This window comes from Calidris pugnax, unplaced genomic scaffold (genome assembly GCF_001431845.1).
Source record: "Calidris pugnax isolate Ruff unplaced genomic scaffold, ASM143184v1 scaffold68, whole genome shotgun sequence".
Taxonomy (NCBI): Eukaryota; Metazoa; Chordata; class Aves; order Charadriiformes; family Scolopacidae; genus Calidris; species Calidris pugnax.
In genome coordinates, this window is record NW_015090921.1 from 2,944,686 (window position 1) to 2,959,120 (window position 14,435).

At 49.9% G+C, this 14,435-nt stretch overlaps 1 protein-coding gene across 5 annotated transcripts in view; it reads right to left on the bottom strand.

The window, feature by feature from the left end:
* Positions 1-14,435, bottom strand: part of CREB3L1 (cAMP responsive element binding protein 3-like 1) — a 70,145-nt gene that overhangs the window by 11,923 nt on the left and 43,787 nt on the right. For 3 of the 5 annotated variants that reach the window (XM_014950131.1, XM_014950130.1, XM_014950128.1), the window contains exons 2-7: positions 10,539-10,767; positions 5,719-5,879; positions 4,012-4,090; positions 2,922-3,082; positions 2,020-2,169; positions 1,163-1,221 (exon numbers count right to left, since the gene is read on the bottom strand). In XM_014950131.1, coding sequence (XP_014805617.1) covers positions 1,163-1,221; positions 2,020-2,169; positions 2,922-3,082; positions 4,012-4,090; positions 5,719-5,879; positions 10,539-10,767 — 839 coding nt within the window. Of the gene's footprint in view, positions 1-1,162; positions 1,222-2,019; positions 2,170-2,921; positions 3,083-4,011; positions 4,091-5,718; positions 5,880-10,538; positions 10,768-11,567; positions 11,633-14,435 lie in introns of those variants that run through there. The other 2 variants (XM_014950132.1, XM_014950129.1) reach the window with 2 other exon arrangements.

Consider the following 14,435-nt stretch of genomic DNA (forward strand, 5'->3'; position numbering starts at 1 on the left):
AGTCGACCAACGACTTGTTGCATTAAAAAAATTTCACTAAACGCTGCTTTTGGTTTACATTTAAACCTGGCATTGTTTGAAAGGCATCTGTCACAGCAATGCACTAGCGTAACAAACTGCTGAGTATGTACAGGCACCACAGCCACGTCTGGAGAAGAGGCCCCACCACAGAAAGCCCTGGACCTGTCACTTGAACAAGGCCAGCCAGCTCCCCAGCCCTGCCTTGAAGGATCTGGGTGTTAATGTGGGATATGAGCTGGAGGTGATGTGCTCTGATGCCTGGACATACACATGCGCATCAAGGTGCTGCTTATGGAAGGGCATGAGAACCTGAAAGGTTGTGGGAGTCATCTGGTTTCATTCAGCATTTTTAGGCACTTAGAGAACACAAACAAATAGCATCAGGGAGAAGAGTTAGTTAAGGCTGGGTTTGGGGGTTGGTTTCTTTCCATTTTGCTGATCTCAGGTGGTGTTAATAACAGGGACGAAGATGGTATTTAAACAGAAATTGAATTTCCTGGCATTCTTCATTGCCTGGGAATGCTCATCAGGGTGCTAGTACAGAGGGGATCACAGGATCAGGCCCTTAAGAGTTATTTTCTACCCTGTCAGTGTCATGTGATGTCACCTTAGGCTTATGCCTACCACACATGCAGGACCTCAGGGCTGCAAGGAGAAAAACAAAGCTCATGCAGGGAAGGGTGGAAGGGGAGGGAGCTTAGGGACCAACTGTAGTGTACAGTTTTTCTTGCTATGAAATGCTTGTGTGTCCACCCTCATGGGACTAGAGGGGGAAAAGCCATGCTCAGTGTCCTCAGAGGGCCTGCTGCTTATGGGACAGACAAAATAGAAGCAACTTCTAGTAGGGAAACGTGACTCTTATCCAAAATCCCACCTTTTTGGCAGCCAAAATGGCCTGTGTTCTGCAGAGGACCAGCCAAGCTAAGCAGTTGGAAAAACAAGGTTTCTAGAGCAACCTTTATCCTGCAAGAGGATTTCTAGAAGGGAGGGGAGTAGGGGCAGGGTCCCAAACCAAACTTCTGTGCAGCCAGCATTGCAAGGAATCGTACTCTGAGCAATTAGGAGACAAAAACACTAGAAAGAGGGGCTGTGATGAACAGGGCTCCTTTTTCAAAGATAAGAATGAGAAGAAGAAACTTACTTTTTCTCTAGACACTCCACGTATTCTTTCTTCTTCCTGCGACTCTCTTGAGCAGAGATCTGTGAGGAGGGCAGCCATCAGAGAGCAGTCAATACCATAAGCCTCTAGACAGTTCTTTATGGTTCCCTCATCTTGTCTGTTCCCTGCACACACAACACCCTAAAGGTAAATGGGGAAGTCTCTTTCCAGTCTGCCGTTCCCACCGATCTCCAGGACAAAACTGGGAGGGATAGTTGCTGTAGGTTTGCAGCCTTCTTTGGCCTGTAGGCCACAGCCATTTGTTGCAGTATGCCTGACCCCCTTGCTGCTGAGAGCATCTTGAGGGTTGCTTTGAAGTCCTCTGACTCACAGGGGTTTGTGCTGCGGCCATCTGGGCAGATTCTGCCCCCGACCGCTTCTGAGTCACTGGGTGACTAATTCAGGGTCTCATCATTTCTCCCATGGGATGCTTTCTAATCAGAGCCTAAACTCTCACAGCCTCTGTCTAGCTAATGAGCTCTGTGCATCACCCATCCTTCACCATGCAATAGCTCTTTTTTTCCCTGACCCCACAGCAAAGCCTGGCCAGGCTGGTTTGTCTGATCCATGACGCCTTAGTTTATGGGCCCCATCCCAGGGAATCCCATAACCAGGATCTGGACTGGAAGCCACACTTCCCAAATACAGCTGCATGCATGCAGAGATGGCCCTTGACACCCTTTCTGTGGGCTGGGAGGCTCGTACCAGTGTACCAAAGGCAGGATCCCACCTTTTCTGAGCTGCACTGCAGCTGAGGAGGTGAGGGTAACTATAGCACTGGTCAGCTGAGGAACTGCTGGAATCATGGGAACTGCATGGTCACATTTTTTTGCAGTTACCTTGTTCTTGATTTTCCTCCTGACCCTCTTCAGTGCTTTCTCCTCTGCTTTGGTGAGGGGCAGCTTGGTAGGAATGGGGTAGCCCTCGGCAATCAAGGTGCGTTTCTCCTCTTCAGTCAAGAGCAGCGGGCCAGAGGTCCCTTGTAACTTCTGAAACACACAGAGAGCAGAAGTCAGCATCAGCAAGGAGTTCTATCCCAGTGATCCTCCTCAGAGCCTTGCAGAGCAGCTAGAGGCTCAGTACAAATAAGTCCAGGGCAGTGCCCTTTCCGGCTCTCAACCTGATCCTGGGGGCACAGCTCAGCAGCTGCCTTGCTCTTTGACTTGGGAGGGCATCTGCTCCTTCATGGTGAGGCTGGCTACAAGCTTGCACTGCAGGACCCTGCCAAAGAACTTCTGGGCAATGCTTAAAACACAGTCTGGTTATGGGAATCCTCAGTTATTCCTTTCTCTTTCATTAACCTCTCTGGAAAGTCCTCCAGTGCATAGGGCACTTCCCAAAGTATGGGCTGAAAGACAGCACTTGCTAAAACAAGGTAGCTGCTGGTAGGCATTGGTGAAGACTCATTGTGCCTCTGCTCAGTCCTGTGAGCACCATCCTGTCCTCACACCGCTGTGCTAGGACATCACGTTGCCTTGTCAGAGCATTTCACCTTGGAGACCTTAACCCTTGTTAAGGACTTGTGGGTCTGAGAACAAGGCTGGACTGAGCACTGCCCAAGATAGAGAGGAGGCTGACCTCAAATGTGCTAAACTAGGATCTGCAGGGAGCTGGCAGGGGCTTGCCAAGCCTTGGAGACCTTAACCCTTGTAGGATCTCCCATATGAACCCCTTTGAAAGCCTCCAAACCCCTCAGAGTACCAGAGCCCTGTGTCCCAGTGACATCCTGCTTCATCCTTACGTGTGGTGCTGTGAGGAGAGGTGAGGAGGAGATGGCAGCAGAAGAGCGAGCTGCAGGTCGGGCTGGGCTGGAGGGAGGCAGGGACCGGGGGCTCTGAGATCCATCGCTGTCACTGCCATGGCTGCTGGGTGGAGTTGGAGGCATCTGTACCAGGTCATCTACTGAGAAATGAGGAGATCAAGTCAATGGCTCTCATGTCAGCCTGTTGGTACAGGCATAGGGCTCCGAGTACCAGCAGGAAAAGGCACTGCCATTAACACGGGACTGAAAGGAGAGAGTGATGACTCTCACAAGACAGTGTGGGTCTGAGAAGAAGGCTGGACTGAGCACTGCTCAAGACAGAGAGGAGGCCGACCACAAATGTGCTAAACTAGGATCTGCAGAGAGCTGGCAGGGGCTTGCCAAGACACCAAAGGTATTTACAAAGCAGTAAGGTACTCCGGTGTCAACCAAAACAGAATACAAAGCCCGTGATGTTTTGCTCCATACTCTGTTCACAAGTACAGGAAGCTCTGTAAGAGAAGAGCTCTTCCAAAAGCACCACAGGGCTCACACATTTGCCAGCACACTTGATCCAAAGAGACTCCAGTCACTCGGCTGCCAAGCACTTGAAAACTGTCCCCACTTTGTACTGGAGAGCCCTGGGGGCCTTAATGGAGGTGGAAATATGCCTCAGGAATGTCTCTCTGGGGCAGTGGGAGTTCCTATAGTGCTTTCATTTGTGCATCGGCAGATTTTCAGATGCTTGGGTTTCTTTCAAATTAAACTGGATCCTGAATTTCCTGACTTTCAAATGGTTGTTTTTGGATAACACTACAGTCCCTCTGAGGATTTTAAAGGCACTCTTGCATACTTCCAACTCTGAAGTAGCCTGTTTTGCCTGGGACTCCCTGTCTGAACAATTCTATGTGTGGCTCTTGGTTCAGACACTGATCTGAGCTGGAACAGCTCCTCTAATGGTCTGTGCCCCAGTGCTACCTTGTATGCATGGCTCTGCCCTCAGGTGTTGTCCTTCCTCCCTGTATAGTAACAATCTCTATCTGAGTAATATAACAGGATGTAAGTTGACCAGTAAATACTATCTTCTTACCTGCAGGTACATTTAGAAACTGGTTCACCTCTTTAGGTTCAGCTTTGATCACAGGTGCTGGAGTCATTTCTATGGGAGTCTGTGGAAAAGAAGCAGAAAGAGCTCTTACCCTGCCCAGAGGGCTCCCACCAGTTCTGCTAATAGCCACTGCTCCCCTGCTCTCCTTACTGCCCCATCTCACAGTTCTGCCCCAAGGCATCCTCTCACCACACTTAACAGAAAGCAGGAGTCCAAACATAAGCCCCCTGAAGTCTATGTTGCTGGGCACACAGATTGCAAACACATATTTGCAGAGGCAGAGGCAGTGGCAGATGGATATGCTGCCAAGCACTGCACTGAGTACCTCCAAAAGGGAGATGGCTTTTATCTTTGGTGATTCTTCCCCTGCTAGACCCAGACAGTGCAATTTAAACCAACCTCTGCATTACCACGGGAAGTCCCTCTTTGATCTGCTTTCATTCGAAATGGGAGCACAGAGGTTGTACAGAAACAGAACCAGAACAAACCCCCTGTCCTTCTCACATGATTTGCACCAGGGCTGTGGAGCAGCTGTTTCCAATTGGAGGGGACAGAGTTAAATAAAGAGTAGATTTATTCCCATCTGGGATATGCTGCCCCTCAGTTCCCTGGCTCACCAGCCCCGGGCCCACCATAGGCTGGGGGAGTTTTTACACTAAACAGACACATTGCAGACTCCTCCAGACTGTAAACACAGCTGAGAGAGCACCATGGTACGGCTGCTGAGCACACACAGCAGAGCTTGGAGGGCACAGCAAGTTCAGGCTGTGTAAATAATGGAGGAAGTTTGTGCACAGTTTTCGCTGGAAGTACCCATTTGCTTTGGATGGTCGTTTAAATGGGAAGATGCTCAGCAGGAGTGGAAAAAGGAAGCAAACCCCAGAGGTGCTCTACTGTTACCTACTGAGCTGCTACAAGATACTAAAGGTCTGCGTGAGACTGGTGAGACCTTCCCATCCAACACGGCTGGACTCAAGGCGAGCCAAACTGAGCCCCCAGCTTACACCCATGTACCAGGGGCATAAGTGAGTCTCCTTCAAAGAGACCTCTTAAGAACTTAGATATGACCAAAAGTCATGGCCCCTTGCTTCTTAGAAATAATAATTCCTGCTGCTTCATAGGGAAATGCCAGTAGGACGTGGAGTGGGACTTAGAAGCCATATGATAAACCCAAGGCCATAAAAAGACAGTGCCAGGGCAGGGGTCTGTACTCAGGAATAGTGGGGTCACTGGCATCACATTAATTGATGCTGTTGTCCAAAATATGAAAATAAACCAAGAGCGGCTATAGAAATACTGGCAGATTGGAGGGGACTGGGCTCCAGTCCATGCAAGCTTAAAATCCTTTGGGTTTTGTGCCAAGGAAACACACTTGTATTTAACCAAAGCCTCCTGTGCTGGACAAAACCTTCCTTCCATCATTTCCCCTGGAAGGATAACCTGTCTTGTAGCTTCACTGTAGAAATCAAGAACACAGTTCTAGCTAGAATCGGGTGTGCTGCCGCTCTGACTGCTGTTTCAAGAGCAGAATGACAAATAATGCAATATTTGGGCTTTGTATCCCCTTCCTCTGTCTGCCCAACAGCTAAATCACCTAGCAGAACCCTGCAGTCACATGGCTGGGTCCACCTCGCCAGGGATGTTGCTGTGTGAGAGCCCGAGTTCACGATGGATCTTAGATGGGCTCACCTCCTCGGGGACTGGCAGTCTCTGCAGAGGGTTGAGGTTCAGCACTGGTATGGAGCTGGCAGCTAGCTGGGACTCAGGCAGGTCTAGAGCCAGGTTCTGTTCCTGTTTCACCATGATGGAGCAGAGCTTGGGCCCCAGCGACCACACTCCATTCTCCAGCTCTGAAATACGCACAACATGAGAGTCAAACTCCAGCAAGAACAGGACAAGAAAAAATAAATAAATCCATGCAGACAGTTTCCCCCAGTCTGGGGAGGCTGCCTTCCCAAGTTTAACACTGTCACCACACAAGCATGTGCAGGCCCACAACACAACACTGCTCCCCCAGTGTGTGGGGAGCAGACAGGACAGAGCTAGAGGGATTGTGGCTCTGCTCTGACTGGAGGACAGCTGCAGGGTTTCTTCCCCCAGCGATGTCTCGGTCTTGTCCTCTGGAGCTTATTTATATTTAGAGAGCAGTGAGAGGAGAGATGCTGGGCTGTTGCCTCTTAGGCAGAATGGCCAGCATCACAGAGCTGCCAGGTGTGTTACCAAGAATAGCACCATCTCTGTGCTGGTGAGGGCAAGCACGATGACAGTGAAAGGCTGACAGGCTGCTTTGGCCTCCTGCCAGCCTTGTGCCAAGTACCAGAGCTTTGTTGCATGACAGGAGAGGAGCGAGGTCCATTTCTGTGGAAGGAAGCCCAATGTGGCACCTGCTTGTGATGCTGCTCCCATGGTTGCTCCACTGAGTCTCACCTCTGAGGCTCCGGGGGACTGTTGCCTACAGCCATGTCCTGCTGCCATTGCTGGCAGGGACCAAAGCAGCAGCAAGGGAAAGCAAGTGTCTGCAGAGAAGTGAATGGAGCTGTGTGAGCACACTCCCCTCACCCCCCTGTCCCGTGCACGCCTGTGTCATGAGCCTGCCTTGTCACTGGAAGCAGAGATCCCAGGAGCTGAGATTCAGGCAGTGGTGGATAAGCTGCAGCTCAGATGGGAGAAAAAAAACCTGCCAGGCAGGAGAGCTGCTTGGGCTCTGCTCTGAAGTTTTGGTCCCCTCGTTGTTCTTCAAACAGTTCAGCCTGCCAAAAAGCTACTCCTAGCTGGCCTGGAGCCTGCATCCTCCTCCCTAATCCTCATCCCTTCCCCTTTTTATCTGACAACCAGAAATGCATTTGTCTTGACACAGGACAGGCTATTGCTAAGTGTGTCACCAGATAGTGCCCCAGTTGGCTCAACATGAGGCCTCAGCTGGGCTCACTCCCCAACCCCTCTGCACTGCTCTCTACATACAGCGCTCACAGCCTGGCTCTCTGCTGCCCAGAGCAGCTCTGCAGTGCAGGTCTCAGTCTAGAAGATGTCCTGGCAAGAGAAGAGAGGGAGAAAGGTCCTTCTCAGCTCAAAAAAAGCCTTGCACAAAGAAAAGTACAAGCAAGCAGCTGTTGATGTGGGAGCTGCCATCTGAACTAAACTTAAAGGTAGCTTAACATCATCTTTGCCCAACTCAGGCTCTGTTGTCCCCATGAGAGCACAGGGCAGAATCCTCCCTCTAGTTTTTTCACAGAAACGGTGGTGTTAAAGATTGGGCAAGAATTCTATCAGTGTTGCCCTTGCCAGTGGAATATGTTGTCTTCCTGTCTTTGGTCTAGCACCTCTTAATTTACTGACTAGATAGATGTCTCTAGCAGAGGCTCCATTCCTTCCAACTCCCTGTGTGACCAGACATCTTCAAGCACAGACAGGAGTTCCTGTGGCTGCTCAGTGTGTGTATCTGCCGAGTGCTGCTCTCCCTGCCACTGGATCGCTTCCGAGAGCTTCCCACAATGCAGCAGGGCAGCATCTCAGGCAGGGGTGCCCTGCACAACTGTGACAACGGAGAGGCTGCTGAGCAGGCACAGACCGAGCTGCATTTTCTCCATCCTGCTAAGGACAGCTGGTAGTGAAGTCCCAGTTAACCCTGCTGTGCAGACAAGCCCTTTCTGACAGAAGGAAGCAAAGTGTTACACAGCCACAAATGTCTGCAGCCAGAAAGCTTGGACTGAACTCTTCTGCCTGATCACAGGCTGTCACAGAGATGAGGAACCTTGAGAGGTTTTCCAGTCTATCCCAGTGCTCTAGGCAAGTTCAATTTAACCCCTGACAGATGGTTGTCTGACTTGATCTTACTCCCCTGAAAAGAGATGAAGAGTCCACAGCTTCCCCCGTTAAATCTCTTCTACAGTTTCACTATGCCCACTATGGGAAGGTTTTGCCTACTGGCTAATCTGAAGTTCCCTGCCTGTGATTTTAAGCCTCGTCTTCCTTATCCTCCCTTTCTGTTGCAAAGCTCTGCATTTCTCTTTTTCTCAGGGGGGTGGGGCATCCTCTGTTTGGGAGGGCTGCTGCTGAAGCAGACAAGGGAGGGCAGACCACCAAGGGCTCTCCCCGTTCAGACTTGACTCAGTGAGAGAGCAGCCCCCGGTGCTGTCAGTCCAGACAGCCTAAGGAGCAGACACCCAAATGAGTATGCGCTGTCCTCCCATTTCCTGTCTACATTCTGACCCTGCTCTCTTTCCCACCATCAGAGATTTATCTGGGGAGCGATTGGGTTACAGAATCAGAAACACATAAGCCATCAAAGGGTCAATAAGGGACTGAGGAGAAGGCATTTTGTGTGGACACCTCTATGTTCTGCTGCCTGAGAGGATGTTTCAGACCAGTCTGTAACCACTGCAGATTTCACTGTGGGTTGCTGGGTGAAGCGTGCCAGAAAGGAAGCTCATCCTTTGCTCTGTGCATAATGGGAAGAAGTACAGCTGGGAGACATCCATAGCTACCCTGGGTTGAGGAGGTGAGGCAACGAGCAGTGAGGAAGCAGGACCTGTACAGGAGTGTGGGCACTAGCCCAAGGTTGTTCCAGCACCCACTGCTCTGCACAGCCCTGGCTCCCCCTGCTCCTGGCATCAAATCACACCCTGCAGAACTGAGGGCTGGTACTGGGAACTGAAGCAGCCAGTCCATGTGCACAAACCATCTGGAAAGCAGACTCCACTGGTGAGCAGGGTCACCATGCACCCAGCAGCTTGCCCTAGCTGACCCGTGTTAGTGGGACCCATGTAGGAAGGGGCAGGATTTTGTAGTGTTTCGGAGATCTGTAGAAAAAACTGGGAGAAAGCTGATAAACAGCAAAGCCTCAGCCAGCTCCAAGCCTAGACAGCGCCCAGGCATTCCTGAGGAGCTCTGCAGACCAAGCAGAGCTTGCTTAATGTTAAAGAAAAGCCATTCCTGGGTAATTAATTTGAAGTGAATGTCTAAAAGGACTGAGACTGGATGGAGCTGCGCCAAAAGGACTGCACAGTGTTACAAATACTGGACCTGACTCAGGGCTACACTAGAATATGACTCACATCCAATTACGAGCCAAGAGAGCCCTGGAAAGATGGGTTGAATTATCCCACTGCAGGACTGGGTGCATGGATACCCCTATACCTGCCTCATTAATGCTAGGCCTTACTCCCTGTACAGAGCTGATCTGTACCCTCAGACAGCAAGTGTCAGATCCATCTCAAGCTTTCTTGTGTCATGCACCATCCACTCTGTGCTGGCCTCTACCCAAGGACCAGTGTCACCCTCCATTCAGAGGAGGTCTTGCCTTGGAGATGCTGCAGCTGAAGCAGGGGCTTGTCCAGACACAGAGGAGAGGAGCAGAAGAGGTGACAAGTGTCTCAGAGAGAAGTCCCTGAAGTAGCTTTGTGCGGGCAGATTTCATTTCACTGCTTTCTACAAACTCATGCTTTTTGCTTCTCTCCTTCCCAAGCCTCATCTCCTCCTATTCATTTGCAGGGGCAAAATAAAGGTGTATCTATGTGCTCATGAGGGTTTGTTTTCAGTCACTCAGTTGCCTGCGCTGAGTGCCCTCCAAGACTGTACTGGGGTTAAAAGCTAAGGAAAAAGAAATGGAAATGGGAAGCTTTCATGATACTAAGGCACAGCTTGCTTGGCCTGCCACAAGCCTGTCTCCCAGCATCTCTCTGAGTGACCCCTAAGGAGCATGGCACTAATGGCTGAGCCCTTTGTAGGGACCAAAGAGGCAGCAGAGGCCAGTGCCTCTCCTCCTGCCTCGGTGTTTGTACCAGAGCTGGGATCATTCCTGGCCATGAGAGGGAAGTCTCTATCCCAGGTCTCACTCTTGCTCAAAGGAATGGCTTTCTTCTGTGTATACTGAGCCTGTGCCACTGCTTTTTCAGGCAGCCTGGTGTCCATCAGCTGTTGGGACACCCACACAGTCCCACAAATTACAGGACTCTCTGCAAGGATGGCTCTAAAAATATCCAGCCATCATAAATTATCCTGAAATGAATTGTTTTAAAAATAGGTTTTTTAAATGACTGTTCCTCTCTGTCTGCTGCTAAAAGATCTGCTGGTAAAGAAGCCACTTAGCTTTCCACATGTACCAGCACTGGTTGCAGCCAGAGACTCATGCTTCCTATATTCAAGCCAAAACCCTGTTGCCTGATGCCAAAACAGACCTGGATCTAGGGCATCCACACCCAGGTTTGCAGGATCCTAAAGAGACATTGCCTATTGCTTGCCAGAAGCTGGCGGCACAGGGAACCACAACCAATCATCATTTTCCTAAATAACAGTTAGCCCAGCAAAGGAGCAGTGTGACTGACAGAGCACAAACTGAAGGAAAAAAAAAAAAATGGGCTGAATTTGACAGCAGCAGATCAAATTCTTCTCTGGATTAGCCATGCGCAAGCCCAGGGAATAGCCAGTTTGTCCTTATATATGGAAGCCAGCCCAAAGTCTCTGCTAACAGATGTGCCTAAAACTGTGCAGTGTGCACGTCTCACACTCACCGTTAACGTTATCTTCAGTCTTGACAGGCACGAGAGGGCTCTGGGGAGCAGAGTCTCCACTGAGGGAGTAGCTGTGCTCTGCCTGGATGCCTGGAGTGGGTGGATCCAGGTCCATGTCCAGCAGTGGGTTCTTCTCAGCCAGTACTGGATCATCGAAGAAACTGCTGAAGAGGTCGTTGGAGAAATCCTCCATGTTGTCGGAGAAGTGATCCAGGTTCTCTGAGAAATGCTGAGGAAAGACAAGACAAAGAGGGAGAGAGCGTTAGTGTCAACTCCAAGAGGGATCTGAGAGCCTTCCCCTGCTCTGAGCACCAAACCTCAGCAACAGCATTTTTTGGATGGGAAAAAGCAGTTCCTATCCCTTGCTTGCATCAGTTTGATAGAAACACCTTGAATTAAGATAGAAAGGTCCATGGTGCTATACATCTTCTCTGCCTGTTTATCTATGCCACACTCACAAAACTCTTCTATAGTCTCACATCTCCCCCTTCCTCTGTGGGTACCTCTCTTCAGCTTCCAAGCATCATCTCACTGTGACAACAAGCCAAAGACAGGACATGGCAAGAAATCCCCGTGATGACAAAATCCAAGTGTGGCAGAAAACCACGGTCTTCGGCACCTGTCCTTGGTGACAGACACTTTCTCATGTTCTCTGCCAGCAGCAATAGGCACTCTGATGCCCCAGAGAACATCAACCCAGCTGCTGATTTCTATCAGAGGAAAAAAAAGATCAGTTGGATCAACATAACAGGAAGGCCCCCTGTTGTATTTAATTTCCTCTGGGATTTCACAGTCCCTCTGTGGACCATATGAGGCTGTCCTCCAGGCAGATAATGCCTGTGAAATTCTGCTCCCCGATGAAGTTTAAACACTACAGATGGGCTGTTAACAACAAACAATCATTCCACTAATCATTCCAGTAACAGTCAGTAAATCTGGCCAGTGCTGTTGCAGAACTGGGCTCCTGATGCTACAGGGAACCCGTTTCCTTTGAGGCATATCCTCCTATGCAGAAGTCAAATCACTAACTTTTCCATTTGCTAAAACAAAGCGTTGGTTGGGCAGGGAGAAAAATGATGGTTGCCAAACACCAGCTGAAAAATTATCCCATTTGTTGGCAGATTGAGGCTTCTGGCTCAGGGAGAGGAAAGAAAAGACAGATACATTCAAGTGACTATATTACACAGACGGAACTGTGTAACTTAAATGAACTGGAGAGAGCTCAGCAGAGTCAGACTGGGTCCGCCCCCGCCTGGAAAAGCATCTGGGTGGGCAGAAAGGCATTGAAAGCAGCATATTGAAATACCAAGAGCAACAGGGTATGGATGAGAGAGACTGGGAGACAGCACGCAGGTCCTAGAGTGGAGACATGAATACCAATGAATTTCAGAGTGAGAGCCGAGCTCAGGAAAGAGCCCGGCTCCTAGAGGAGTGTGGGGTGTGTGCAGTCCTTTCTTTTCCCAGTGCTAGGACCGAGGGAGGAGTTGGCCACAGGACCCCGGATGCTGGAGCCTGCAGGTTCCTGCTCCTACAGGAAGGTCTATTTGTTTTACCTGAGCACAGTATCACTCTGTCAACATTACGCTGGCTGTCAGAAGGTTGGGGTGAGGCTCAGGAGCAAAGTAGGCTCCAGGTGAACAGATTCATGCTTCCCACCAAGTGGGGGAGGGAGACAGTGAGCTCCAGCAGTCTCCAACATGCCAGTGCTCTTCACCCTCCAGCATCATCCCTCAGCCACTCAATTTAAAAAAATCAGATGCCCACAAAGCACGCTGGAAGTGCAGTGTGTGTGTGCCTACTGCCTGCATTCTGCCTGATATGAGGTTTCTCTCCCTTCACTTCCTTCCCACTTGTCCTGTCCTCCCACTGCCTGGAGTGACAGCCTGGCATACCACCATCTGAGGCTCCCCTGGGAGAGCAGACACTGCATGTGCAGGTAAGGTGGAGAAGGCAGAGTCATGCTAAATCCCAGTGTTGAGGCCCTCCCTGGGATGTCTGGGCTGAAGTTTCCTCCACTTGTTCCCATACTGGAAGCAGAGTTGGCGGGGTAGCTTGGTAAAACCTACCCAGCCGTTTCCAAGTTGCCTAGAAGCGTTTCTGCACTTGAATCAAGCGACAGAAAACACCTTCCATCTGTGCTGAGCATAACCGTCCTTCAGAGAGAGCTGAGTCAGCAGATGGAACCCGATTAGATATTTATCTGAAAAGCACTGGAAAACCAGGTTTTTGTCCTATCCTGCAGCACGGAGGGGTAGAGAGTTTGGAGTTCTGAGCATTAACCCCAGCGAGTGCCTGCTCATGTAACAGCTGTTCTTTGTCTTGCTTTCTCTAAACAACACAAGCAAACACAGGATATGGACACGATAGCCTTACGGTAAGGGCGAGAATGTAACCGCAGAAGAGTGAAGGGATTCAGAGCTCTGGCTGCCAACACACCACCGAGCCTGGATCCAACATAAAGCACCCAAATCATCTATACTGACAGAACTATCAAAACTAGAACCACCATGTGACCTTGGAAGAGAAGCAGAGATGGATGGACAGCTGCAGGGAGAAGTGTCTGACTCTGCCACGTGCTTCAAATTTCTTCCACAACCCTGCATTAACAGAGGCAAAAGCAGGAGTGAAGGGAGTCAAGAAGATGCATTTAAGCAGTAGTTCCACACTCTCTTTTAGAGGAAGCCCACCCACACTTAGAACAAGGATCTCTTGGTCAGTCAACAGTCTTCCCATTATAGAACAAACATACCTGGACAGAAGAGGTGGAGATGTGCCTCAAGTTTTATTCTGAAACCAAAAAATCACCACAGCAGTGACTACAGGGTAAGAGATGAGTAGTGAATGCAAGGGCCTGGGTAAAAGAAGGAGCCTTAACGCAGGCACCAACACTGGCAGGAGTAATTGCAGATTTCTGGTTCTTCTTTTAGATCCCATACAGCAGGCTTGCTGGAGGAACTTCCTTGCTTGGAAGTGAGGATGAAGGCAACAGAGATGTTGGAGTTCAGGTCCCCCAAGAGCCCATTCTCTCCCAAGAGACAGAGACCTACTGCACAGTATGGGAAAAACACGGGTGACAAGCAGAGAATGAAACTCACACCTTCCCCAGGAATCCAGAAATGTTGGGGCACGTACCCCTCTCTGGGTTCCTGGGTCTTATCCTCCAGCACAACTAAACACTGGCAAAACCTCCTCATCAAAACAACCCCCTTCCAGCTCTCACTAATCATACTTATACCAGTCCAACATCTCCAGACATAAACATAGACGATGGAGAGAAAGGAGTTAGCCTACGAGATTGTGAATAACTCTGGTTATTATCAAAGAGGGCACCTAGGATCAGACAGTCTCAAAGAAGAAGAGCACTGAGAGCTGTCACAGACCTGGAGGTTGCTATTTTACTCAAAGGCCATGACCATGGCCTTTGAGTAAAATAAAAGTGGACCATGGCAGAGCATGGCAGGTTGACCATAAAAGTGGACCATGGCAGAGCATGGCAGGGTCAGTGCTCTGAGTTTCTGAGCGATAAATAGAAGCAGGTCTATCACCTGGCCAAATGGATGGTAGCTTTATCCAGGCTGGAAAGTAACATGCCAAAGGAGATGCTGGGCAGCCGCTAAGTTCTCCCTTCCCACCCAGAGTAGGACCAACACAGCTAAAGGCCTTCATGTGCTGCCACTAAATGTAATGACTTTGCCGGGCTTTGGGGAGAGTTTTGCAGATGCAGTGGCAATGAAGATCTCAGCAGATCAGAGGCACATGTTGGTGGAAGGTCCAAGAAAGAGTCCACAGAGCTTGGAGATGTATGAATGTGGGATGAGCAGAGATGCACGAGCTGAGCAGGCTCATCCTCTCGCAGCCTCTTCAAGGCCTAGACTCTCTCCTTGAGAACACCTTCCA